The 26,638-nt window shown below is 41.5% G+C and overlaps 1 protein-coding gene across 1 annotated transcript in view; it reads left to right on the forward strand.

Moving 5' to 3' along the window:
* The window catches only part of ATP13A1 (ATPase 13A1), a 60,046-nt gene that overhangs the window by 30,142 nt on the left and 3,266 nt on the right, over window positions 1–26,638 (forward strand). The window contains exons 13-23 of the mRNA XM_089651751.1: window positions 625–782; window positions 3,955–4,130; window positions 5,459–5,569; window positions 9,969–10,094; window positions 11,492–11,603; window positions 12,666–12,865; window positions 14,195–14,291; window positions 16,026–16,204; window positions 18,905–19,019; window positions 22,102–22,298; window positions 24,409–24,551. Of these exons, the coding sequence (XP_089507877.1) occupies window positions 625–782; window positions 3,955–4,130; window positions 5,459–5,569; window positions 9,969–10,094; window positions 11,492–11,603; window positions 12,666–12,865; window positions 14,195–14,291; window positions 16,026–16,204; window positions 18,905–19,019; window positions 22,102–22,298; window positions 24,409–24,551 (1,614 nt within the window). The remainder of the gene's footprint in view (window positions 1–624; window positions 783–3,954; window positions 4,131–5,458; window positions 5,570–9,968; window positions 10,095–11,491; window positions 11,604–12,665; window positions 12,866–14,194; window positions 14,292–16,025; window positions 16,205–18,904; window positions 19,020–22,101; window positions 22,299–24,408; window positions 24,552–26,638) is intronic.

Genomic DNA, 26,638 nt, shown 5'->3' on the forward strand with positions numbered 1-26,638 from the left:
TAAAACATGTAAATCTTTTCATACAGGACAATTAAAGTGTTACTAAACAACAGTAAAATCAGTCTGTATATGCAGTAAAGCATGCTTGTTATACTCACTGTGGATCTGTAGAAGGGGTTAATCCTCTGCATTGTGGAAAAACGATGTTTGTACCTGACTTCTTTGATCCTCCCCTTCTTCCAGTGTCTCCCTTTTATCTCCTGATAAAACATATCATGTGGAGACGCTTCTTGCTCAGTTTGGGGTGTATTGCTAGAGAGGGTGTTTTTTTATTTATTTATTTTTCTTGGGAGAGTGCATGTGATCAGCACAGGGTCAATCAGCACTGCCCAGACAGAAGTCAGGGGTTCTGCATCCTCCTAGAGAACTCCGCCTACTAGATTTAACCAGTGCTCTGCTGAACACTGATAGAAGTAACAAGATTGCTCTAACTGCTGATGAGAAAAGGTATTTAGTAGTTTATATTTACTAAATTAATTGCATTTCCATGTTCTGTGTACTGTGGGAGACCAGATAGTGAATGCAGGGTCCTGGGTTTAGTAACACACTAAGAACTTTTTTGTTAAAGCTGGTATTTATAATGATGCTCTTGTACTTTGCTTTTTCTTGTGTATGTTCTTGTAGAGATGGAAAGGATGTAACTCCTATTTCTGAGATTCCCATTGACACTCACCGAGTGGTGGCCACATGTCACTCTCTTGTACAGATGGATGATGGGACATTGGTTGGAGATCCACTGGAGAAAGCTATGCTTACAGCTGTGGACTGGGCCCTAACCAAAGGTAGGGCATATATTAATTCTGGTGGTACTTAAAGTATATGTGAACCCTCCATTGTAAAACAACCCATTCAGTTTAAAATAGAAATATATGAAATATAAATAATATAGCCCTTTTGTTTTGCTGTTTAGGTTCCATTTATATATGTGCAGTAAACTTATTTTCACTATGACAAGATGGCAGTTCTTTTACAACAGTGCAGGTAGAAAGATTGTAATAGAGAAAGCACTGTTAATCCTACATGTCTAGGATGAATTTCAGACAAGTAGCGTTAGAAACCCCAAATATATACAGTATAGCCAAATCAGTCAGCTACCTCTTCTCTACTTCAGTTAGGTAGTGCAGCTTGGTCGAAGACATGATTTAGATACTCCGCTGCAGGCACTAATCTGCAAGCCACCACTGATCACAGGAGCTGGTTCCCTGTAGTTGTTGCACTCATAAAGTCACTGCAAGAACTCCAAACAGGAAAAAAAGGGAACCACTCACCATATTAAAAGCCTCAAATTGATTTTTTGATCCATCCAGTGAACAGGCCACTCCATCTAGTGCTCAAACCCCTAATGTGTTTCACTCGATTAGGAGCTGCAGTACATCTTGGTCACTGGCATAGCCTCAGCGCAGTGATTAGATAATGCATGAGCTTTACTACCTTTCATGAGGTCAGCACTGTGATCTGTTACCTCTTCTTCCTGTCAGCAAGGTCCCCATAGACCACTTCCTCTAAATTGACCAATATTTGAGCCAGTGGTGGCCCTTAAAGCACCGCCCAGCTCAACAAAAGTAATTCTTTAAATCAACTGAGCTAGGTGGAAAGTATTGTAGATGCAGTCACTGTTAGTCAAGGGTGTCATGGCTCCTGAATTCAATATCTGGCAACAGAGCTTCTTACATCCACGCGGTTAGATTGGAGAGAGGAATGAAACGATGTTCTCATTCAGCTGAGAGAAAATTTACTTGTGTATGGCGGCTTTCAGACTGACAGAACTGTGCATATCAAGGGGAACTGGGGTGACTTAAATGGGTCAGTTTTTTTTTTTTTTTTTTCCGCCTACTGGCTGAAGATGAAAAAAATAAAAACTTACCTGATTCCCCCCATCCACACATCAGCAGGGAGACTGTCACTGCCTCCTCTGTCAGAATACACTAATCAGTGCCACAGCCTGTTAAGTGCAGCCTTGATCAAATTGAAATTTTACGACTTTTCATAAGTGGGAATGGCCATTGAAATTGAAATTTGGCCAGTTCCTGCTTAATCAGCCTAATTTTGATCTATGTACAGGGATGTGCAAATCCTATCGCCCGACACCCGGGATATGCAGTTCCGGGCGCCATGCAAGTGATTTTCTTTGACATTCAGCCCTCCTGTAGTCAAGGAGATGATCAGCCTCGAGGAGCCATGCACTTTACTACAGGAGATATGCGCAGCTCTAGTCCGACTTATTGTCAGCCCTGATGCTGAGTGTGATAATGATCGATGTGTTTCTCCCTTCTATCCCTCTGCCCCCCCTTTCTTTCCCCGTGTTTGCAATGCTCAGGGTGACTGCTCTGCTCTCCAAGACTCCGTGTCTGCTGCATGTAGAGCCTTGCGAGAGCCTTCTGTCCTTCTTCCCCCCCCCCCCCCTTCCTCCTACTAGTCAGTGTCCCAGGACTGAGACATAAGCACAATTTGAACAGCCTCTGGGAAGGTGGTTGCTTTTAGGATTTCCCTTTACACAAGGTATGTAATCATAGGTCAGTTATTGGTCTGGTAATTGGAGCTTTATCACTCTCCAGACTCACACAAAGCACTAAGACTGCATCAATCTAATCCTGAAAATAAATAAAATAAATTCTCCTCCAACAAGTTAATGTGATGCAATTGAGTGGAAAGTATAGATTTTCACTGGTTCTAGAGAGGAGTGACTTTTAATACAATCAGAGAAAAAGAAATGTAATTCTGAGAGCAATTTCAGAGATCAGCCTTCACCTTCCCCCAGGAGAGGCAGACAGCTTCACTCAGCAGACCTAGCCCACTACACTTAACCCATTCACTGCTACACAGCTTCACATACAGTAGCATAAAGATATGTATCCTGTGGAAATCTGTATTTTCTGCTGAGTGAAGCTGTCTGCCTCTCCTGGGGGAAGGTGAAGGCTGATCTCTGAAATTGCTCACAGAATTACATTTCTTTTTCTCTGATTGTATTAAAAGTCACTCCTCATCTCTAGAACCAGTGAAAATATATACTTTCCACTCAATTACACCACATTAACTTGTTGGAGGAGAATTTATTTTATTTGCTGGATTAGATTGATGCAGTCTTAGTGCTTTGTGTGAATCTGGAGAGTGATAAAGCTCCAATTACCAGACCAATAACTGATCTATTGCTCATGCTCCAGAATCGGGGAAAACAAGCTGAGCGCGGAGCTAAGTCACTTAACTCCTTACATGCCAGACTACAACACAGGCACTTCAATGGTCAGCATTTAAAAGCTCAAGCACTGTTACAGCCGAGCAAGGACACAGGCCATCATTATTAATCGTGCCCATCCCTGGGGATACAGGATTTCAGAGCGGTTGTAGCACTCCTTGTCTGTGCTGTAGTCCGGCATGTAAGGAGTTAAGTGACTACAGGTACCTCTTCGGCTTTAGCTCAGCTTGTGTTCCCTGATTCTGGCAGCATGTGCAGTTGCTGCAGGGGATACAGATCTTCACAGGATGCACATCTTCATGCTACACTGAAGTGTTATTTGGCTGCTCCGCATACACTTTTACTGAGCACCCAAGTGCTTCTTTGTGGGAGGATAACCTGAAGAAAGTGTTTTTTGTTTTTCTTCTCATTGGGGCCGGCACCTCATTTACTCGCACATCAAATGCACTTCTGCTGAGTGTTAAGAGAGCCTGACACTCCAATTCCAATGTTTCTTCCTCAGTTTCTCTCCCTCGTTCAGCTTATGTGACCCCATTGCTGACAGAGGGGCAAAAAAGGATTCTGTGCAGCCTGAAGGCACCCCAGGGTTCCTGTGCACTCTGGCTGAAAAACGCTGATCTAGTACATGAAAAATATTTGTTGGTGGTGACTGCACTGTACTGAGTGTGTGCTCTTTACTTAGTGCTCTGTTACTCCTCACATGCGGGTTATTGTTTCAGATTACACTTATTAATGCATGTCATACTGTTGTTGTGCATCAGATGAAAAAGTGTTCCCTCGTGGCATCAAAACCCAGGGCCTGAAAATCCACCAGAGATTCCATTTTGCCAGCGTCCTGAAGCGCATGTCTGTATTGGCTTCCTACGAACGTCCTGGTTCCACTGATCTGTGCTGCGTGGCTACTGTGAAGGGGGCTCCAGAGACACTACAGAAGATGGTATGTAGATTGCAAAGGTCTTGCCTTGCTGAAATGTTTGTACAGTAAGCCCACAACAATAAAATCCTATTTTCTCACGTTTTTGACCAGTGTATGAAAACTCTTGTTGGGAATATCAGCACTGTGGATTAATTGTAATTGAAGACTAATATTAATATGGCAGTGGTGTTTTTTGTCTTGTTTTTTTTTAACCACTTGCCGCCCGGCCTATGGTCAAATGATGGCCAGGCAAACACTTCGTCCCTCCGGGAGGGCATCGTAAGCATCCATCCTGAACTGCGCTTTGCACGTACCCACAGGGCCGCGCTGTGGCGAGATTTGTCACCAGCCGTATCCGAGGTACAGACAGATCTGAGTACCGGCCCCGTTGCCAGTACTAAGTGTCCTGCTGTGACCAATCACAGCAGGTCACATGACCGTTGTATACGTATACAATGGAAGGCTTCCTTTCATGCCATCCATTGCATACAAGTGTGTCTAGCTGTGAATGGTCACAGCGATCACATGCACAGGTTGGGCCAATCACAGCCTATCTGTGTCATGTGATTAGCCGTGGCCAATCACAGCTAATCACAACAAAAATATCCTGAATGAATCGATTTCATTCAGTTAAATGCTTGCTTATAGCAAAGACATTCTTTGCTATAAGCAATCAAATTGTGTGAAGAAAAAAATAAATAAATACCGATCACTTCTCCAAAGTAGTAGAATGTTACTATGGTAACATTCTACTACTTTGGTCATAGTGCAATATGAAAAAAAAAAAAAATCTTAAAGCGAAAATGTAACAAAGAAAAAATTATTATTTTTTTTCGTACTGTCACCAGTCAGTGTCCCTGATCACCGCCACACCAGTTATATGCTGACGCTTTACTGCACTGGTGACAGTATGTAAACAAAAAATTATGAAACATTTTTTTTAATTTCTTCATTTTCCAAAAAATTATGACAAAAACGACCACTTCAGAAAACTCGCCATGCCTCTTCTGAAATACGTCGGACTGTCTACTTTGCAAAAAGGGGTCATTTGGGGGGTATCTGTCCGTAATGAGAAGGGCCGAGTCCCACTGTCTGTGTCTATAGACTCAGGCAACAGGGCTCGGGAGTAAGACTTCAGGAGTTGCCCCCATAAGAGAGGAGGAGCCAGAAGCATTAGCGGGGGACCCAAGAAATGGAGGTTTGGGGATGTTCTGTGGAGTTCCGCTGCACAGAGCAGGGGAGATTAAACCTGTTTTTGTTTTTATTTTTTTTAAATGTGTGCAATCACAATCACTTGTCTATACATACATAGGCATTAAAGCTGCAGTATCATTTGTTTTTATTTTCAGTTCTCTCACTGTCCAGAGTACTACAACCAAGTGCACACAGAGATCTCGCGAGAAGGAGCCAGAGTTCTTGCTTTGGGTTATAAAGAGCTTGGTCATCTCTCCCATCAGCAGGTAAGGGGGGTGGCTTTGATTAGTATAGCATAGCCTCATCACATTACACTTGTGTTTTACAGAGTGCACACCAGAAATGTCCAGGCTTGTCCTTAAGCCTCATACACACAAAGAGAATATCGGAAAATTTTCACCTGTTTTTTTGTTTGTTTGTTTTTTTGCATGCCAGTCGTCAAAAATGAATAGGTTACTAAAGTTATAAAAATACTTGTACGATGGAATACAACTTCAGAAGTGATGTAATGTATAGTATTGTAATGTATTTTTTCATTTCTGAGCATGCGTGGTCTTAGTCTTCTGATTGTTTGGGGTTTTTTTTTTTGTTTTCTGGTTTTGTTTTGAATGAATACTGTACTGCCTAAACGAAAATCAGTCGTTCTGGTATTGAGAAACATTTTTGTGTTTGTCCCTTCTGATAATTTCACCCGAACGGTCGTAATCGGCTTCCAAAAGCTGTGTGCTAATGATCAAACTATTGAACAATCACTTCGAACAATGTATTTTTTGTCTGATTTTCTGATCATGTGTACTAGGCATTAATGCTGGGCTGACTACTGTCTCTTCACTGTATTATTCTGCTGTCCAAGACAGAACCAAAGAATAGTCTGATCTGCAATGCAGTCATTTGCTTATGGTTTCTGAGAGTTGAGATCTCCTACACAGACAGGAGAATAGAAGAAATATTATCCTCCTTCATATGACAGCAAGGATCCTGGGCCTCCTCTTCCACTAACCAAAATACACTGGGTTTTCACAATGTTGTTTTTGATTAGAGGTCTATAACCCAGTGCAAGTCTTTTGTCTGAGTGGTCTTCTACACAGTAATTTACTTCTGTAATGTGATTGCTTTAATACTTTTTGGGCACTATTTTGAAGATCCATGGTGTGTTGGCTATATATGCCTTGACTTTTGTTGACACCGGTTCCCAGTTGGTAGCATCTACTTGATTCAAGCCATTTCCAGGAACATGTGCAATGGAAATATTCTACTTGGTATGATGCAGTGTAAACACGGGTTGAGATATTTTAGTATATATTGGGGGAGGGTTTGTAGTGATAGTTTTGAGGACCTACCACTGGACCTCCACTTCACCTCTGCTTTTATTTTTTCTAAAGCTTCTTGCTTTCAGAATTGCTTACATGCCGAAGACTGTACCTTTTTTGCCTCATTGAAAGCAGAATCTTCAGTGTGGAAGGTAACAGAGGGTTGAGCAGTAATGTTTAGGGCACGCATCTGAGGATCTATGCGTATGGGTAAAAATAAGTGAAAGTGAATAGATTTTGGTGTCTTACATCTGCATACTGTTCTGATGCAGGTTGTAGGGTAAAAATGCTGCCATCTGCTTCATAGAGAACAAGGGTTTTCATACCCAGTCGTAAGCTCTGCAATGCACATGTAAGTACATGTATGCAGTTTGGCACTATAACTCGGGCCCATTTAGGGTGAACAAGTCATAGGGTAGAAACCGTTACCTGGTCACATGCTTTGATGGAGCTGCAGCTAAATGTATTTCTTTCCTTTTGAGACTGAGGAGCTTGTGGTGCATTCCAAGGGGGTTTAGGTTTCAGAATTTAATCAAGTTTGGTAGCAGTGAAATGGTCTGAAAGTTTTTCAGTCCTGGTGCAAGCCAAAAAGGAGAATCTTCATCAAAAACAGAAGAAAGACTGAGGTAAATAAAAGGGGTTAAAGGATAAGTACACCTTTTGGAACATGCTACATGTTCCACCCGTTTTTAGGGTGGAACATGTAACCTGTTCCCATAGACGCAGCCGTGCCCCCCACATCCCCTCCCTTTGACAGATGGTACAGGGAAACCCTGTGCCGTCTGTCAGATTTGAAAACAACAGCACGGCCATGTGAGGCTCTACCCATATGGCCGCATTACTCATTCACAGAGTTCTGTGAATGAGTGCCTACAAGTCCTGGCAGCCTTGGCGCCTGTGAGCTTGTAGTTTTCAATGAACTACCACAGCACTGTGGAGCTCCGCGGTAGTTCATTGAAGCTTCCTGTAAGAATATCTGCTTGGCCGTACATCCCGTACGGTAAGCAGATATTCTGACAGGTCTGCAGGACACCTGCATGGTATGAGCAAACTACTGATCGCTGGTGCAATGCTTTCCAGGCTCCTGTAGACAAAAATAATAAATGCATTTTTTTTTAACCTGCTAAAGGTGAACTTATCCTTTTAACTAGATAATGTCATGTGCAGCCATCAGCTTTTCCATTTACAGAATAACCCTCTATGCAGTTTTGCATCTGCTGAAGAGAATGTGTTCATTACAACTCATTTATTGTTGTCCAGGCTCTCACCTAGATTTCCCACCCTCTACAGCCTTTGCATCAGTGAACAATGTGATCTCCAGCACTGATTCCAGCTTGAAATATGTTGCACTTAATTGGCCAACTGCCACTGCTCTTTAGGCTTCATTCACACTTGTACGACTCCAAAGTTGCTCGACTTTGGAGTGCAACTTTGATGCAACTTTCCCAACCACAGCACCGCCTGCCTGGAGTTTGCATGTTCTCCCTGTGCCTTCGTGGTTTTCCTCCACGTACTCCGGTTTCCTTCCACACTCCAAAGACCTACTGGTAGGTTAATTGGATTCTGTCTAAATTGGCCCTGGTATGTGTATGTATGAATGTGAGTTAGGGACCTTAGATTGGACACCCCTTGAGGGTTAGGGACTGATGTGAATGTATAATATATATGTAAAGCGCTGCGTAAATTGACGGTGCTATAGAAGTACATTAAATAAATAAACTTTGAAAGGAAGCAACTTGGATACAAAAAAAGAAAATTGCCTGTGGCGCTCGTTCACAGATCAGGTGCTAGTAATAAATTCAGTGAAACAAATCACTGCTAGCGTTTGAGTAACAACATGGTGTACTCATTGACTAAACCTTGTAACAACTTAAAAGTAAACACACATGATAAAATGTAACAAATTCTTCATACTGTGACATGTGAGAATAAATACAATCCCAGAGGTAAGGCTGTATAACTAGATATATATACATATACTAATGGGAACAGGCTACCGACTGGGAAGACTGATATCTGAAATTAATAATTGGGGAAGGGTAGAGAGGCAACCAATATAGTGTAGTATGTCAATTTTATTACGTTTTATTAAAATCATATAATATTGCACTCTGAGGCTGATGAAGGAAGTTTGTTCTTCTGAAAATGCGTTCCCTAGAGTCACACACACACACTCCCTCGGTGGTGTTAACATGCTGCTTGTCCTTTCCTGCATGATAGTCCTTTCCATCTGTTCAGCAATCCACTGATTCACTAGTGCACACAGCGGCTGAAGTTTTTGCTATGCTCCTGGTTTTGCATCCCGCTCTCTAAGGGGCCCATCCTCTGCATCTCCAGAAGCTACCTCTCCATCCAGCTCCCAGTGGATCATGCCATCCATCTGCCTGCGGTTATGGACTTCTGCCATAATGACATGCCTGACACATCACCCTTGTGAGTGCAATATTATATGATCTTTTTAATAAATTAGCATACTACACTATATTTGTGCCTTGGGCGCCTCTCTCCCTTTCCCCATTTATTCATTTCAGCAATTTGGATATGACTTTGACTTTCATCAATGATAATGGAAAACTGTTGCATGTATAACATTCAGATGCAACTTTCATATGACTGTTGAAGGTTTATATTGCAGTCTGACACTCAAGTTGCATGAAAGCCGTACCAAAATAGTGCCTGAACTACTTTGAAGTCGCTGCAACTTTAAGTCGTACATATTTTAATGAGTGTCATTGAAAAACATGGGGTGTGACTTGTCAACTTTAGTCTCCAAAGTCACATGACAACTTGCATAAGTGTGAATGGAGCCTTAGGCTGGCCATAGACGGGTTGTTTATCGGCCGAATTTTCAGCCGATAAACGAAAAACCGTCCGTTGCTGGCAGCGATACTGCCACCGATTTTCCAGCATGACCGATAAAAGTAAACGAGAAGATCCATGAAAAACGGCAAACGGGCTGACCCCACTAACGGCGTGATTATCGGCTAATTTTTCGTGCGGACGAAAATTTGTCTGATATATATATATATATATATATATATATATATATATATATATATATATGACCCCTCTATGGCCTGCATTAGGGATTGTCCTTCACCTGGCAAATGTACCCTATTTGGGCCAGATGCATGGAGTTCCACAAATGAATGCATTATTCCAAATCCGTAAATTGTGGCATTTTGATGGTTTAGGTCCTACATCCAGTACGCTTTAATAAAGAGGGAGGTGCCTTCAACTTACTGTTATATAAAGATACTATATGGAATCAACAGATTTTAAAGAGACCTTTTTGCTCTTCTATTGACTGCTTTTGAAAAATATTTCATATTCTTGTGCATATCTCTTTTTCTAGATACGTGAAATAAAGCGGGAGACGCTGGAGTGTGATCTGAGGTTTGCTGGTTTCATTGTGGTCTCCTGCCCACTTAAAGCTGACTCAAAAGCTGTTATCAAGGAGATCCAGAACGCATCCCACCATGTAAGATATGTTTTTAGCGGTTTTAGGTGCATGCACTGTGTAATTGATGCTGGGACAGTAGAAGTTCATAAGGGATTTGATACCAAGTAATTTGCCCATATATATCTTTTATATATCGCAGGCAAACAAAACCGTTCTCCTCCCTGTCGGCTCGTGCACGCTGCTTTCGATGGCTGTGCACAGCCATCCAAAGCAGTGTGCTTACAGTGAAGCGAAGCACACGGACACAGCCCCCTAGTAAAGCACACACAGTTAACCTTTTGATCTCCCCTCATCACCCCTTCCTGCCCAGTGTCATTAGCACAGGGCCAGTGCTTCCTTTTTTTTTTTTTTTTTTTTTTTTTTTTTAGCACTGATCACTTTGTCAGTGAGTTCCCCCCAGTGTTAGCATGCCCGCCGCAGTCCCGCTATAAGTCGCTGGTTGCTGCCGTTACTAGTATAAATGAAAAATAAAAATCCCAGTATATATACCACCATTTGTAAAATGCTATAACTTTCATGTAAACTAATTTGGGATTTTTTTTTTTTTTAGCAAAGACATGTAGCAGAATACATTTTGGCCTAAATTTATGATTTAGATTTGAATAAAAAATTTTTTACTGGAAGTGCTTAATGGCAAAAAGTAAAAAAAATATTTTTTTTTTCTCTAAATTGTCGTTTTTTTTTTTTTTTGTTTTGTTTTTTTTTTTTTTTTTAAATAGGGCAAAAAATTAAAAACACACAGGCGATCAAATACCACCGAAAGAAAGCTCTATTGGTGGGAAAAAAGGACATAAATTTAATTTATGTATAACATTGCATGGCTTTAACAATTGCATGGCTGTGCAATTGTTAAAGTAACGCAGCGCCGTATCGCAAACAAGCCAGGAAGGGGGTAAATCATCTAGAGGGCAAGTGATTAACTGACAGGGAGCAGATTTTTTTTGTTTTATTTTTTGCAGTTTACTACCGCTTTAATTCAATCCAGACAAGTACCTTTTTAGGTTAAAATATTATTTTTTAGGTTACAAAATCCAGGGACTCCTCATTGGCTGAGACAGGAGTGGAAGCCATTGGTCAATCACAGACAGTGAGCCAGTGAGGAGATGGAGGAGGCGGGGCCATGCCACAGTTTGTGTGTGAATTGACACGCAGAGCAGTGACTGCAGAGCCCCCATAGCAAGCTGCATGCTCTGGGGGCAGGAGGGAGGGGCCAGGAGTGTCAGCGGGGACCCCGAAATGAAGAGTATTGGGGCTGTTCTGTGCAAAACCACTGCACACAGCAGGTAAGTATGACAGGTTTTTTCTTTTTTTTATTGTCTTTTAATATCACTTTTAACAATGGTTACAGCTCCTCATTTTAAAGCGGTTTTCAGCATTTCAGGTGAATATGACCCCTCCGCTCTTCTGTTTCCCAGGTGGTGATGATAACTGGTGACAATCCTCTCACTGCCTGTCATGTGGCTCAAGAGCTTAGTTTTATTGAGAAACAGGACACATTAATCCTACAGCCTGCACAGGATTTGAAAGGTTAGTAATATCTGCACTGCATTTGATACGGAGTTGAGAAGTTTGTAACCGCTTTTGCTATAAAATTTCCCCATGCAGAATGACATTGGTGTGTAAATGGAATGTGTGCATGAGGGACATTGAAGCAAATAAAAAAAAAAAAAACCTTAATTTTGGGCTACATTTAAACCTTGAAGTTGTTTTTATTTTCAAGACACTTCCTCAGTTATAAGTGTTAGGACATACGTCAACATTTATAGTTACCCAGGTAGCTGAGCCACCTTGATCCAATCACTATGGTGTCATATAATTTGTCAAGATAGATGTTGATTGCTCAAGAACACGATGGAAGGTGTAAGTCTGTAAAACCAACCTGTTCTAAATATACACAATCCGATCACCGTGGTGAATTCTGGGATGGGTGTTAATTGTAATGCTTGGACAGATGTTACATGGTTGAAGGTGTACATTGCAGTAAATGTTCTAGGTTAAAATTTTTAAAAAGGTATATGTGAGAGACAGATGCAGGCCTGTGCCCTGTCTATAGATGGTGGTTTAGTTTAATGTTGATGACCTCACGCATCTTACAAACCAATTTTCCTCAGTCCAAAGTGTGCATTTTACTATCCTGGGAGGAATGTCTTTCACTAGGGTGTTGGAGGTCCCGACCTGCATAATTTACTTTTTTGTTGAATGGTCCCCAAGTCTCCCCATTGTGCAGTTCTTTGTGTTCTTCACTACACAGCTGCATATACTAGCCTACTTTACTTCTTTTGGGGTGTTTGTTCTTTTTTTTCTCAGTCAGAAACCCACTTGGATGATTGGTGAAATGTCTTTAGTATTACAGAAAAAGTCCAGCTGAATGTGACTACTAACTACTCCTAGCTGTACCACGATTTGAATAAAAGACAAACATACATGTAGCTTACTTATACATTTTTACTTAAAATGTAATCAAAGTAACAGTTGCCCTTTTCATTGTAATGCAAAACTTTGAGGACCTTTAAAACTATGCATAGATTCTGAACTTGCCATAAACCTTGTTTACCCAATTGTTTTAATATATCTCCTGTTTGTCTTCAGATGCCAGCTGGGTGTGGCGGTCTATCGATGGCACAGTGTCCTTGCCAGCCTTTCCTGATACTGTGAAGTCATTCACTGAAAAGTACTACCTATGCCTAACTGGAGAGGGTCTGTCTTACCTGCAGACCACAAGAGGGGATCTGTTGAATGCACTTATTCCACACACCCAGGTGTTTGCACGGGTGTCCCCGAAGCAGAAGGTAAAAAAAAAAAGTTTTAATTTCATTTTGCATTAAAGTGTTACTAAACCCAGGACCCTGCATTCACTATATCTGGTCTTTCACAATACACAGAACATGGAAGTGCAATTATTTTAGTAAATATACACTGGTAAATACCTTTTCTCATCAGCAGTTAGAGCAGTCTTGTGACTTCAGCAGAGCACTGGTTAAAGCTTGTAGGAGGAGTTTTTTTTTCTTCTCTGGGAGTTTGCAAAACCCCTGACCCTCTGTCTGGATCGCGCTGATTGACCCTGTGCTGATCACATGCACTGTTCAGAAAAAAAACCCTAGCAATACACACTAAACTGAGCATGTGCATGTAGCTATGGGTTCAGTCTGTCTTATCAGGTGGACGTTTGAACAAGATGAGGGTAGAGAAAACCGGATCAAACGGCCTTTTTACACAATGCAGAGGAATAACCCCTTAGGTTCCATAGTGAGTATAACAAGCATGCTTTACTGCATATACAGACTGATTTTACTGATGTGGGTTTAGTAACACTTTAATGAATGTCTTCTCACATTCATCTTTTATTCGCTTTTTTTTATACACACTTCCTTACCGACTACAAATCAGATTTGACCACCTATCTTCGTTCTATCTTGATTAAATGCTGATTTCAGCCACTATGGATATTTCAGTATTGGATTGTTGGTGGCGATTGATATCACATGTAATATGTCTATGCTCTGCCTATCTTCTGTGGCTTTTTGGTGTATCTTCACACTTGCTGGGGGAAGGGAGAAAAACTGGTTGAAGTCACTTGTATGCATTGTTAGCATTTAGCAAAAGCAAAGCTATCGCTGATTATTTTTTTTTTTTTTTTCCTGTGTGCCTGCTGAGAATAAATATAGATTAGTCTTTTGCTAAACTGTTCAGAGAATTTAAAGTGAGCCTCTGCATTGCTCATACAGGCCAATGCAACAGATTTTCTTTGAGGCTCAGTCCAGCAGCACATAGTCCCTTTCCTTTTTATTGCTTTTTTATTTTTATTATGTCCTTTAATCTCCTGGGAGCAAAAGAAAGACCTGTTTTAGAAATGGAAGAGCATATGTCTCACTCCTCTTCCTTTCATGTGAAAACAATCTTGGCTCAGTGCTTTCTGAGTAGTTTACACTGGGCTTGTCTTTCTCACTCCTGGCAGGTGAATGGAACGGTCAGATTTTTATTCAGATGGCTAAACATCTAACAAATAAAGTTTACACTGGTAATAACAGTCTGACTTAATTTCTAGTGTTTGGAAAATGTAAATCCAAATTGCTATTTTTTTTTCTTGCAAATTTTGATTGGTTTTCCCTTGTGTACAGGAGTTTGTGATTACCAGTCTAAAGGAGCTGGGCTATGTTACATTGATGTGTGGAGATGGAACCAATGATGTGGGGGCTTTAAAACATGCAAATGTGGGTGAGTAAAGGCCTTTACTTGTGCACTATAGAAACAGAAAAGTTTTAGTAAAATGGACTGTTTTGGTCTTGGGTGTGAAATCTCTTTTCCTTTTTCATTATGTCTTGAATGGAACTGCTTAGTTAATCTTTCCCTCTTACAAGCTGTGTTGCCCCTTGTTAATGCCTACAGTTGTTTAGATGTCTTTGCAATAATATTTAACTCCTTCCCGCTGGTCACATGCATATATGCGGCCTCTCGGCTGGTGGGCCTTAACGCCAAGAGGCTGCATATATTCGTACTGCACAAAAACAGAACTGTGCCAGGAGTGCGTTCCCAGCACATTTACTGGTGGTTAACTGAAAAGCTTGCGATCGGAAGCTTTCCTATCATGTGATTGATGTGACAGCCAATCACGGTGGTCACATCACAAACCCAGCCCTGCCTTCCAGCATCAAAACCCCCATAAAAAAGGGCCAGAAGGAACTTCAGGCAAAAGCTAAATACGGGGGGTTTTTTTTGTTTTTTTTTTACCTGCCAAATAAATTATAATGTTCATCCAGCATTCTGACCTGCATGGCTCTGCTACGCTGCACAGTCATAGAGACTGCAGTGCCACCTGCTGATCTAGCTTGAGTGTTTTAAAAAAAAAAAAAAAAAAAAAAAAAAAAAACTGTTTACAATGTGAAAAAACAGGTTTATATTTGCCTGCTCCGTGCAATGGGATTGCACAGAGCAGCCCTGAGCCTCCTCTTCTCGGGTCCCCTGCTGGCGGTCCTGGCAGCTTCTTGTTTTACTACCATAGGAAGCTGCTTTCTATCATGGCACACCTGTGTGCTCAATCCTTATTGACACAGACAGTGTGAGGCTCAGCTCCTCTCCCTGCTTCCTCGTCACATGATTTGACTGACAGCTGCGGGAACGAATGGGTTCCACTGCTCTCCGTAAAGCCTGTCAGAGTGGGGAGAAGAGAGAGCTGCTGCAAACGGGCACTGTGCTGGATCGAGTGAGGGCTTGGGGAAGTATATGATTGGGGGGGGAGATGTTGAGGTTGTTTTAATTTAACCTAAACATTTTTTACTTTCATGAAAGGAATGTGTTAAGATAAGAAATGTTTAGGCTTTACAACCACTTCACTTGTCTTGGACCACCTCCCTGCTAATTAGACAGAATAGTTCATGCTTATTCATTGTCCAATAAACAAGAAGGAGAAAGAAGAGACACTACATTGCTGAAGCAAGAAATAAGTTGATCATGCCTCAAGTGTGCAGTTTGCAGATGTTTGTAAATCAAACGTTTGGCTGAAAATAATGACCCCTTGTGCAGCCAAACAGGTAAAACCGTAAACAAATGTGTTTTTTTAAATTGTGTATTTGGCTGTGAGTGGAAATCTGGAGAAGATGAAACAGGAGCATTGTGTGGCTGTAGAGTTTGATGTGCTTTCTAATATTCTGAAGATTCACACTATGGGTGAGACTGGGAATATGTTGGATAGCACAGCATAGCCCTGATTGAAAACAGAAGCCCTGTGTAGATAGACTATATGGACCCTCCATGCATTGCATACTGTTTTTTTTGTTCTGTCTTTTTTTGGGCTGGAGTATACATTTTAATTATTTTATGTTGTAAGTATAGGTACACAGGGCTGATACTTTCTACAAATGCACTTTCTACCCTCCCTCCCTTCCCATTCGATTATGAACTCTTGCACTGTTTGTTTTTGTGATAGTAAAGACATCATGCTGATTATTGCAGGGGTGGCCTTGCTTGCCAATGCACCAGAACGGTTGCCAGAGAAGAAGAAGCAGAAACGGGAAGTGGTTGGTGATGGCAGACCAATGCCCCCACACTCTAGTAACTCAATTAAGCCCACATCCCGAGCAGCTAAAAACAGAATCATGTCACAGCGAGAGGAACAGCATGCTCTACAACGGGTGAGTTTACAGCTCAAATAAGCCACATTGATTTTACAGTCTAAAATTTTATTCCATATTAAAGTTGTCTGACAAAAGAACTGGGATAGTTATCACCCAAGCACATTTTGCCTACAGACAGTTGATCATGATTGTCATTTCTCCTCCTGCTTGTAGACTGTCAGACTAAAAGTGGGTGGAACACGTAACATGTTCCCGAAGGTGAACATCCTTTAAAATAAATCTGTCGCAAAGCTGGACAATTCAAACATATTGCAAAAAAAGATCTATAAACATGTCAAAGTAGTGAGTAGATCCTAAGATAAATGCAGCTAAAGTTATGTACAAATCTCAAATTTTCCTGTTAGAAGCTGTGACCTACACCCCCCCCCCCCCCCCATCCTCTGGTGCCTCAGCCTTCAATCAAATTAAATGACCAAAAGGAAGGCTCAGGAGGTGGAGTGGGTGGGGCCAGGCTTACCTTTACAGGAGAGATTAAGCTTAATGTTTAAATACGGCTCCTGCATCTCTGCTTCTATTGATTGATATCTTATTTTTTTTCTCTTCTTACAATTCATCACAATTTTCCCTGAAAGCGGAACTAAACATACAGGTTTAATGGCTTCCCAAAAGAAAGCTCATGTTTTTGCTCCTGCAGCTCTACCCGATTTCCCCCCCCCCCCCCAATATGACAGCACTCGCTGTCACAATTTGAAAAGAGCACAGCCATGAGGGGCTCCGTCCACACGACTACATTTTTTATTCAGAGTTCCGTGAATGAATAGACTACAAGTAGTAAAGTCTTTGCAGCTGGCAGCTTGCAAGTTCTCAGTGAACTATGAGGCTGTAGCGAGCACAGGTGCAATGCCTTACACAATCCTTTTTTTTTTTTTCTTTTTTTACCTGCAAAAAATATGCATAGTTCAAAATATCCAAATCACAGTGCTTAAGGGATAGTTGCATAAATTGAAGTGTCACTGTACTGAATTCAAGGTAAGAGACTTGATATATCTTGTGTTCCAGCCAGAGCTAAATTAAAACAATGTTCAGCTAGGAAAGCCGCCTATAAACAATTGTAAGCCCTGGTTCACATATGTGCGTTGCGCGGGCACGAGCGCCCATTCATTTGAATGGACTCCTATGCCCCGGGACATGCAGGGAAGAACTTCCTGCAGTTCTTTGGAAACAGCAACCCGCATGGGAACCTCTGTTCCCATTACGGTTGCGATTTCCAGTGTGAGCGGTGTGCCATTAGAATTAATGGCATCCGCCCGCGGGTCTGCATTCTTCTGTGTTGGTGGTGCGGCTGCACGGATTTTTGTGCGGATACGCAGGGGCACCGCCCGCACATATGTGAACCTAGCCTAAAGAACCATCCAAGCTGGTAAAAGCTTACACAGCCCAGAGCAGCAGCAGTGGTGTGCAGATGTAGGCGGTAAAGACTGCGATTTTTGTCCACAAGTGAACGCTGATGGAGCTGCGAGTTGCAGATGGCAAAGGTCTATAGTTCTGTCCGATTGGATACCAGGAACCTCTCAGTGGCGGGATCATACCCGGAAGTGACACATCGGATGTTATGTCATCGATCTTCCGAATGGAGAGCTGCTGCCTGGATGCAGAACGTGGGATTGAATGCAAGCCGAACCGCACCAGATGGAAGCTTAGACTGTCCCCATGACAACGCATTACTGGCATGGCCCTTTCCCAAGTCACGTGACTATGACAGTACGAAGGGAATAAATAGGAAACTAAATAGTCTGCCCCCCCTTCCCTTAGGGTTGGGGGTCTATTAAACATCCCTTTTAGTACTGCACTTAGGTGGCGCTTCCTTTTCTTCTTTCCATTTCCATACAGAGTTGGCTTTCCCTAGGATGGCTGCTGCTGGTGCCATTTAGGACCACATGGATATTTAAGGGGGAGAGAGAGGGAGAGTGAGAGAGAGTCTATCTATGAATATGTAGATGCCAATCAATTAAAAGACCATAAAATAGTTATTTATGTTTTCTTGTATCAAACCGATAACTAGGAAAATAAAGTATGTATAAAAACCGACCTAGGTACCTATATTACACTATGCACTTCCAGCTCCTCATTTAACCCGTTGGGTTAAATGGTACCCAGTTTGTATATCCAGAAAGTTTCTCTTTTGTACAACAAGGAAAATCTCTCATTGGCAGTCAAAACTCTTTCGAATGTACACTCATGGGCAGCACCCTCAAGGCTCCAATGTTCTTTCCATGGTGGGCCGAAGAGTGTCAAGGCACACTGTATTTGTCGAGACCCTCCTTAATGAGGCTATGGTGCTCATCTATGCGTTTTTGTAATGTGCATTTTGTGTGACTCATGTTGAAGAGATTTCGAGATGCAAGATGTAAATTGCATACTCTGAAGAGCAGGTAACTAACTGCTTGATATTATAAACACTCCCTTTTCTATCAGTAAGAGAGGACTGCCCATGATCTATAAATTGGCATGTGAGACACCCTTTCCTTCTGCATTGGAATATCTCTGTCCTATTCTCAAAAAAGGAACGTATATCCAGAACTTTATTAGCACCAGAACTTTATTGGCATTTATTTATTTATTTTTTTAAATGTGAGCTTATCCTTTAAGTTGCATTTCATCCCTTGATTTTAATATTTAATTTTTCATGTAGAATTCCTTTCCTTTTGTTTTTTTGTCAGCTGAATACATCTGTTTGTTTACTGTGTTTATTTCTAGGAGAGGATCAGCCAAGTCTTAAAGGAGTTGGAGGAGGATCAGGTGCAAGTAGTCAAGCTGGGAGATGCGAGTATTGCTGCTCCATTTACGTCAAAGCTGTCCTCTATCCAGTGCAGTGAGTAACAGTCAACATGCAGGCGTTGGCTTCTGTGCCCGTACAGGCATGCAGCAGTTGAATAGCAAGTAGAATCGATAAACGATGAGAACGCTCATCAGCGCCCTCACTCTTCATTGACAACTACAAGCCATCAGCCGTGAAGCTGAGGGTAGATCTAGTTCATTCACAGAACTCTGTTAACCACTTGCCTACCAGGCACTTTTACCCCTTCCTGCCCAGGCCAATTTTTAGCTTTCAGTGCTGTTGCACTTTGAACGACAATTGTGCAGTCATGCAACACTGTACCCATATGAGATTTTAATCATTTTTTTCACACAAACAGACTTTCTTTTGGTGGTATTTAACCACTTGCCCTCCTGAGGATTTACCCCCATTCCTGACCAGGCCTTTGTCTGCGTTACGGCGCTACGTTGCTTTAACTGACAATTGCACGGACATGCAACACTGCACCCAAATGAAATTTACGTCCTTTTTTTCCCACGAATTGAGCTTTCTTTTAGTGGTATTTGATCACGTGCATTTTTATTTGTTGTGCAATAAAAAAAAAGACTATTTTGAGAAACATTTTTGACTTTCTGCTATTAAACATGTCCAGTAAAAAAATTTAAAAACGTAATTTCATCCTAAATTTACGCCAAAATACGTGAACATTCTGACACTGGGGGGAACTGACTTGGCGTCACTGACATCCCCAGTGACACCAATACAGTGATCTGTGCTAAAAAGGGTTAACTGTGAAAGGGTTAACTGTGTGCAGGGAGTGTTTTACTAGGGGGCGGTGTCTGTGTGCATCACTGTGAGCACACTGCTCTGGATTACAGTCACAGCCATCCAGAGCAGTGTGCCTGAGGTGACAGGGAGGAGAACTGTTAGTAAACAAAACAATTCTCATCCCCGTCGGAGATCCTCGGAAATCACCGGGCGCCGGCGAGTAATTGCCACTATCATGACTCCCATGCCCATGTGCGGGAGTGACGTCATCATGGACCAGCCATTGAGAAGGCCAGACAGTGCAAATCTGGAAGGAAGAACAGGTGGAGACGGATGTGCCAGCAACAGCGCTGCGCTGGAGGGCTGCTTTTGACGGTAGATCTGTCAAAATGTGCTAGTATGGTGTGCATACAGTGGGGCAAAAAAGTATTTAGTCAGCCACCAATTGTGCAAATTCTCCCACTTAAAAAGATGAGAGAGGCCTGTAATTGGCATCATAGGTAGACCTCAACTATGAGAGACAAAATGAGAAACTAAATCCAAATAATCACATTGGCTGATTTGGAAAGAATTTATTTGCAAATTATGGTGGAAAATAAGTATTTGGTCAATATCAAAAGTTCATCTCGATACTTTGTTATATATCCTTTGTTGGCAATGACAGAGGTCAAACGTTTCCTGTAAGTCTTCACAAGGTTGGCACACACTGTTGCTGGTATGTTGGCCCATTCCTCCATGCAGATCTCCTCTAGAGCAGTGATGTTTTGGGGCTGTCGCTGGGCAACACGGACTTTCAACTCCCTCCAAAGGTTTTCTATGGGGTTGAGATCTGGAGACTGGCTAGGCCACTCCAGGACCTTGAAATGCTTCTTACGAAGCCACTCCATTGCCTGGGCGGTATGTTTGGGATCATTGTCATGTTGGAAGACCCAGCCACGTTTCATCTTCAATGCCCTTGCTGATGGAAGGAGGTTTGCACTCAAAATCTCACGATACATGGCCCCATTCATTCTGTCCTGTACATGGATCAGTCATCCTGGTCCCTTTGCTGAGAAACCGCCCCAAAGCATGATGTTGCCACCCCCATGCTTCACAGTAGGTATGGTGTTCTTTGGATGCAACTCGGCATTCTCTCTCCTCCAAACACGACGAGTTGTGTTTCTACCAAACAGTTCTATTTTGGTTTCATCTGACCATATGACATTCTCCCAATCCTCTTCTGGATCATCCAAATGCTCTCTAGCAAACTTCAGACAGGCCCAGATATGTACTGGCTTAAGCAGGGAGACACGTCTGGCACTGCAGGATCTGAGTCCCTGGAGGCATAGTGTGTTACTGATGGTAGCCTTTGTTACGTTGGTCCCAGCTCTCTGCAGGTCATTCACTAGGTCCCCCCGTGTGGTCCTGGGATTTTTGCTCACCGTTCTTGTGATCATTTTGACCCCACGGGGTGAGATCTTGCGTGGAGCCCCAGATCGAGGGAGATTATCAGTGGTCTTGTATGTCTTCCATTTTCTAATTATTGCTCCCACAGTTGATTTTTTCACACCAAGCTGCTCGTCTATTGCAGATTCAGTCTTCCCAGCCTGGTGCAGGTCTACAATTTTGTTTCTGGTGTCCTTCGACAGCTCTTTGGTCTTCACCATAGTGGAGTTTGGAGTGTGACTGTTTGAGGTTGTGGACAGGTGTCTTTTATACTGATAAGTTTAAACAGGTGCCATTGATACAGGTAATGAGTGCAGGACAGAGGAGCCTCTTAAAGAAGAAGGTACAGGTCTGTGAGAGCCAGAAATCTTGCTTGTTTGTAGGAGACCAAATACTTATTTTCCACCATAATTTGCAAATAAATTCTTTCCAAATCAGCCAATGTGATTGTCTGGATTTTTTTCCTCTTTTTTTTCTCTCATAGTTGAGGTCTACCTATGATGCCAATTACAGGCCTCTCTCATCTTTTTAAGTGGGAGAACTTGCACAATTGGTGGCTGACTAAATACTTTTTTGCCCCACTGTATAGGCCCATAGCAGAAATGTAAAATTTGCTCTGGTCTGTAGTGGGTGTACAGGTGTGAGCGCTGAAGTGATTAAAATTAGAGATGAGGACTACCAAATTAGGATTGTCAGGGTTCATCTTTCATTAATTGATTAAACATGAATTTCTATTGATCACTACAGGAACAACTCCACCTTAGTGTGTTTTTTTTGTTTTTTTTTTACTTTTTCCCAATTTAATGACTTCTATATAGAGGACTGAATTATTAATAAATAAGTACCTAAACCACTCTGGCTTTTCAGTAAGATATGTTTGAAGACCTAGATGGAGTTTGACAATGTAAAAATGTATGTATTTTTTTTTCTTCCCTGTCTGTAGTCTGCCATGTTGTCAAGCAAGGCCGTTGTACCCTGGTAACAACGCTGCAGATGTTTAAAATCCTGGCACTGAATGCCCTCATCTTGGCCTACGGACAGAGTGTTCTTTATCTGGAGGGGGTGAAGTTCAGTGACTTTCAAGCAACACTTCAGGGGCTTCTTTTGGCTGGCTGCTTTCTCTTCATCTCCCGATCCAAGGTGTGTCTGTTTTTCTTAATACTCACTATTTTTACAGAGCAAAGCTTTTTCGCGGAGTAAATGCCATTACATTCTGGGGCTATTTCCTTTCTGTAAAAGGGTACACCACCCAAAACTACTGACACACAGAATGACTGTTAGTAAAATTATTCTCTGATAATACTCCGCTTAGGTAATTACTGCTGCAATATGTAGTGTGAGTGGATGTTTGTCTACTATGTGACTTTATTTTCTTGTAAAATCCAACAGCGCCTGGTCAGTCTTTCACAGAATCTCCGTTTGAGCTAAAGATGGGGGAGAGATGGGGTTGTCCACCTCTGATTCATAGAGTTGGGTGTCTTGGCACTAGGCCTTAAGAACACCTGGTCAAAGTACACTAAACTGTTCAGAGCATAGCAGTAAAATGACTCAACAAAAGTGTAAAGAGCTGTACACAATTTGTTGGCTGCAGGTGGTGAATACAAAAGTCATGCCTTTTTAAACTAAACCTTTTCTAACAGAAATCTAGGAATTCTCTTTACGGACTTAGTCCTAAAAACCCTAGTTGCCAGACTGTTACAACCCTGTACTTTTTGAGTTGCTGACTTGGAACAGGTGTGTAGTTCTGGAAGTCCCTTTTCTTCATACTTATTCTGCGTTAGTGACTTAAAGTATTGAAGCCTAGGGGAGTCAGCATTGCAGTCAAATAATTAGTACACTTGTTTAACCAGTTGCTGCCCGGCCTATAGCCAGATGGCGACCGGGTGAACAGCTCATCCCTCCGGGTGGCATCCTTCCAGGCATGCGCATTACGCCTGCCTGCAGGGCCGCGCAGCGGCGCAATCTGTCACCGGCTGTGTACCTTGGACACGGCCGATGACAGATCTGTGTACCGACCCTGTTGACAGTACCATGTGACCAATCACAGCAGGTCTCATGACAGTTATATACAATGGATGGCTTCCTTTCATGCCATCCATTCTATACAAGTGTGTCTAGCTGTGAATGGTCACAGCAATCACATGCACAAGCTGGGCTAATCACAGCCCGCCTGTGTCATGTGGTTAGCTGTGGTCAAATCACAGCTAAGCACACAAAAGAAAACTTCTGAATGAACCAATTTAATTCAGGTAAATGCTTGCTTATAGCAAAGAAATTCTTTGCTATAAGCTAATTGTGTAAAAAAAAAAAAATACTGATCACTTCCCCGTAGTAGTACAATGTTACTATGGTAACATTGTACTACTTTGGTCATAGTGAAATATGAAAAAAAGAGAAAAAAATTTATTAAAAAATAAAATAAAAATTCAGAAAAATTATTTTTTTTTTTCGCACTGTCAACAGTCAGTGTCCCTGATCACCGCCATGCCAGTTATATGATGACGCTGTACTGCACTGGTGACAGTATGTAAAAAAAAAATAGTGAAAATCATTTTTTTAATTTCTTCATTTCCGAAACATTATGACAAAAAAATTACTTCAAAAAACTCGCCATGTCTCTTATGAAGTACGTCGGACTGTCTACTCTGCAAAAAAAGGTCAATTGGGGGATATCTGTACTGTTCTGACATTCTTGGACCTCAAGAAATTAGATTGGCTGTCAGTACTTCAGGATTGATCAATATTCAGATATATCCCATAGTTTATGAACTCTATAACTTTCCTAAAGACTAAATAATACATCCTAATTTGGGTTATTTTCACCAAAGAAATGTAGTAGAATACATTTTGGCCTAAATTTATGAAGAACAATTATTTATTTGTAAACGTTTATAACAGGAACAAAGAAAAACGTGGGGTTTTTTTTCAAAATGTTTGGTCTTTTTTTGTTTAGCCATAAATAAAAACCCCAGCGGTGATTAAATACCACCAAAAGAAAGCTCTAGTTGTGTAAAGAAAATAACATTTTAGTTTGGGTACAATGTTGTATGACCGCGCAATTGTCATTCAAAGTGTGAGAGCACTGAAACCTGAAAATTGGCCTGGGCAGGAAGGGGTAAAAGTGCCTGGTATGGAAGCGGTTAAAGGAAGAATTAAATGGAACAGTTCCTCAGAGAAAAAAAGAATTGTTTACCTCAATGTTTGGTTTTTTTTCACCCAAATAATTCACATTCCACCCCTTAAATTTCAGCCTCTAAAATACCTCTCCAGGGAACGTCCTCTGCCCAACATCTTCAACCTGTACACCATCCTGACTGTGATTTTACAGTTCCTGGTCCACTTCTGCAGTCTTATCTATTTATACAGGGGAGCAATGGAGAGAACAGAAGCCAGGTAAGATGCGGTTTGATATCTCAATGTCACTAGTGACATTTTAGAATGTGTGCGATTTGGAAAGGTGATTTTTTTTTTTTTTGTATTTCAATGGTTTTTATTAATTTTAAACAGTATAAAACAGAGGCAACAAAACACGCCCACGCAGGGGCTATCAATTGCACCGATAGAAAATGTATAATAGAGCAGACATCGCTCTAATTCCAATAAGGCAAAACGTATGCCCACGTAGGGGCTATCAATGGCACATAGGTTACAATAACATCAGTGAAACTCAGATGATTTTTTTTTTTTTAATATTTTAATTGAATGGCTTGTTTTGTAGGAAGAGTTTTTGATTAGAACTTGGCTGGAATCAGTAGCTCAGGTTGGAGTAGTGTGAAGGGGATGCCTAGGACTTCTGCAGAGCCAGGCCACCCCTTGTGTGTTAGAGTTCAACTCTCCTAGAGCTGCACAGGATTTTTTAACTCTTGCTGCTGCCCTTGGCTGATAAAAAGTGCAATATTTATTACTGTATGCACAGCTGCTTCACAATGATACACTTCCAGCAGATGTAGTGAGCCAGTCAACAGTAAATATCTTCAAACATGCTTGGGAAAAGTATAGATCTAAGCCAAAGAAAAACAAAAAAAAAGGGTGGACTCAATGGACCACGCTATCTTTTTCTGCTGTCACTTTTTTTCTGAGTTTCTATGATAAATTAAGATGGTTAAATTGGGGCTTTAAGTATTTTATGGCTGTGTTTGAGCTAATTACCCTTTTCCAACAAAAGGAAGAATCCAGCCCCCAGCTTCTTTTGTAAAAGTAAAAAAAAGCCGCTGCTACATTTTCCAGCACTGCTCATATTCTGAATTGAAAGACATTGAACTTGTGCTTCAATGGGGAGAGAGATGTCAGCCTAGAGTTGGGTATTTTAAAGCCAAATTCCTGCTTTTTTTGTCTTGTCTCAAGTTGGTTCACATGAGCTGTTACCTTCACTAGTAGAAATGCCCTCTGTGAGCACTGTATAAATTGTATGTAACATCAACTACATACAGTCTACAGCTCTGTGCTCCAGCAGTGGCACGGGGACTTCCTGTCCTGCTCTTGGAACAAAACGGAGTAAGGCTGAGAGCTTTGTTTCTTTTTTTTTTTTTTTTTTCTTTTTTTTTTAATGAATACAAGGTTTCTTTTGATTGGCTGAGGAGGAGAGGTGGACAGATGATGTTGCAATCTCCACCTCAATGCATGAGAGAGAGTCTTGTACTCATTCAGAAAATACAAATGTTCCTGTGAATGACTGAGCAGTGCTCAGCCCAACTCTTTTGTTTAGGAAGCTGCCATTGCTGATCTGTCCTGAAAATGCCAGTTGCTTATCAGTCATGCTGATCCAATGTCTTCAATACAGACCTGGATCAAGTGTGCAGATCAGGATTTCTGCTGACTTTCTACTTTGAGTGCTTGTTTGCGACTTAGAGGCTACCGAGTTTACTAACAGCAGTTTCCAAATTTCTTTCAGTTCAGAAAAACTAGTGTATTTCATGACGTAGTTTGAGTTATTGTATGACCTTATTGCTTTCCTTAAAACATAGCTGCCAGCATTTCCAGAAAATTGGAAGAAAAGCCTATCTGGCCGCTGAACATTTGAAAAACATAAGATCTAACATGGGAAAAGTGAAACACATGATAGCCATGATTAAAGTCCTATTACGTGTAACTGAACACAAAAATTGAAGATTTTGTTATATTTTATGGAGAAGTACCCCAAAAACTATACATTTTATACTTGAGTTCATCCTGAAAAATAGCATTGCAGTTCTGTACCCAGAACCTCCTATGCCTACATTCTGTATATTTGCAGGGTTAAATTAAGGCTTTGTGGCCTGTTAGTTTCCAGAGATTTGGAGCAAAATCTGGTCATGTGCTGCCTTCTGTTTTGCTGGAGGCTCTGATGTGAGGATTCAACTCCCTGCCTCTTCCAAGATGGCCGCCTCCATACAAAGAGACACTGCAGGGCAAGGCATGCTAAGTCAGCAATGGAGAAACAGCTGGGGACCACACGAAATACTAGTGACTAGGCCATTTCTCTGTCTTTTGAGTACAGCTTC

The sequence above is a fragment of the Staurois parvus genome, unplaced genomic scaffold, assembly GCF_062004578.1.
Source record: "Staurois parvus isolate SC_StPar_1 unplaced genomic scaffold, SC_StPar_1.0 ptg000662l, whole genome shotgun sequence".
Taxonomy (NCBI): Eukaryota; Metazoa; Chordata; class Amphibia; order Anura; family Ranidae; genus Staurois; species Staurois parvus.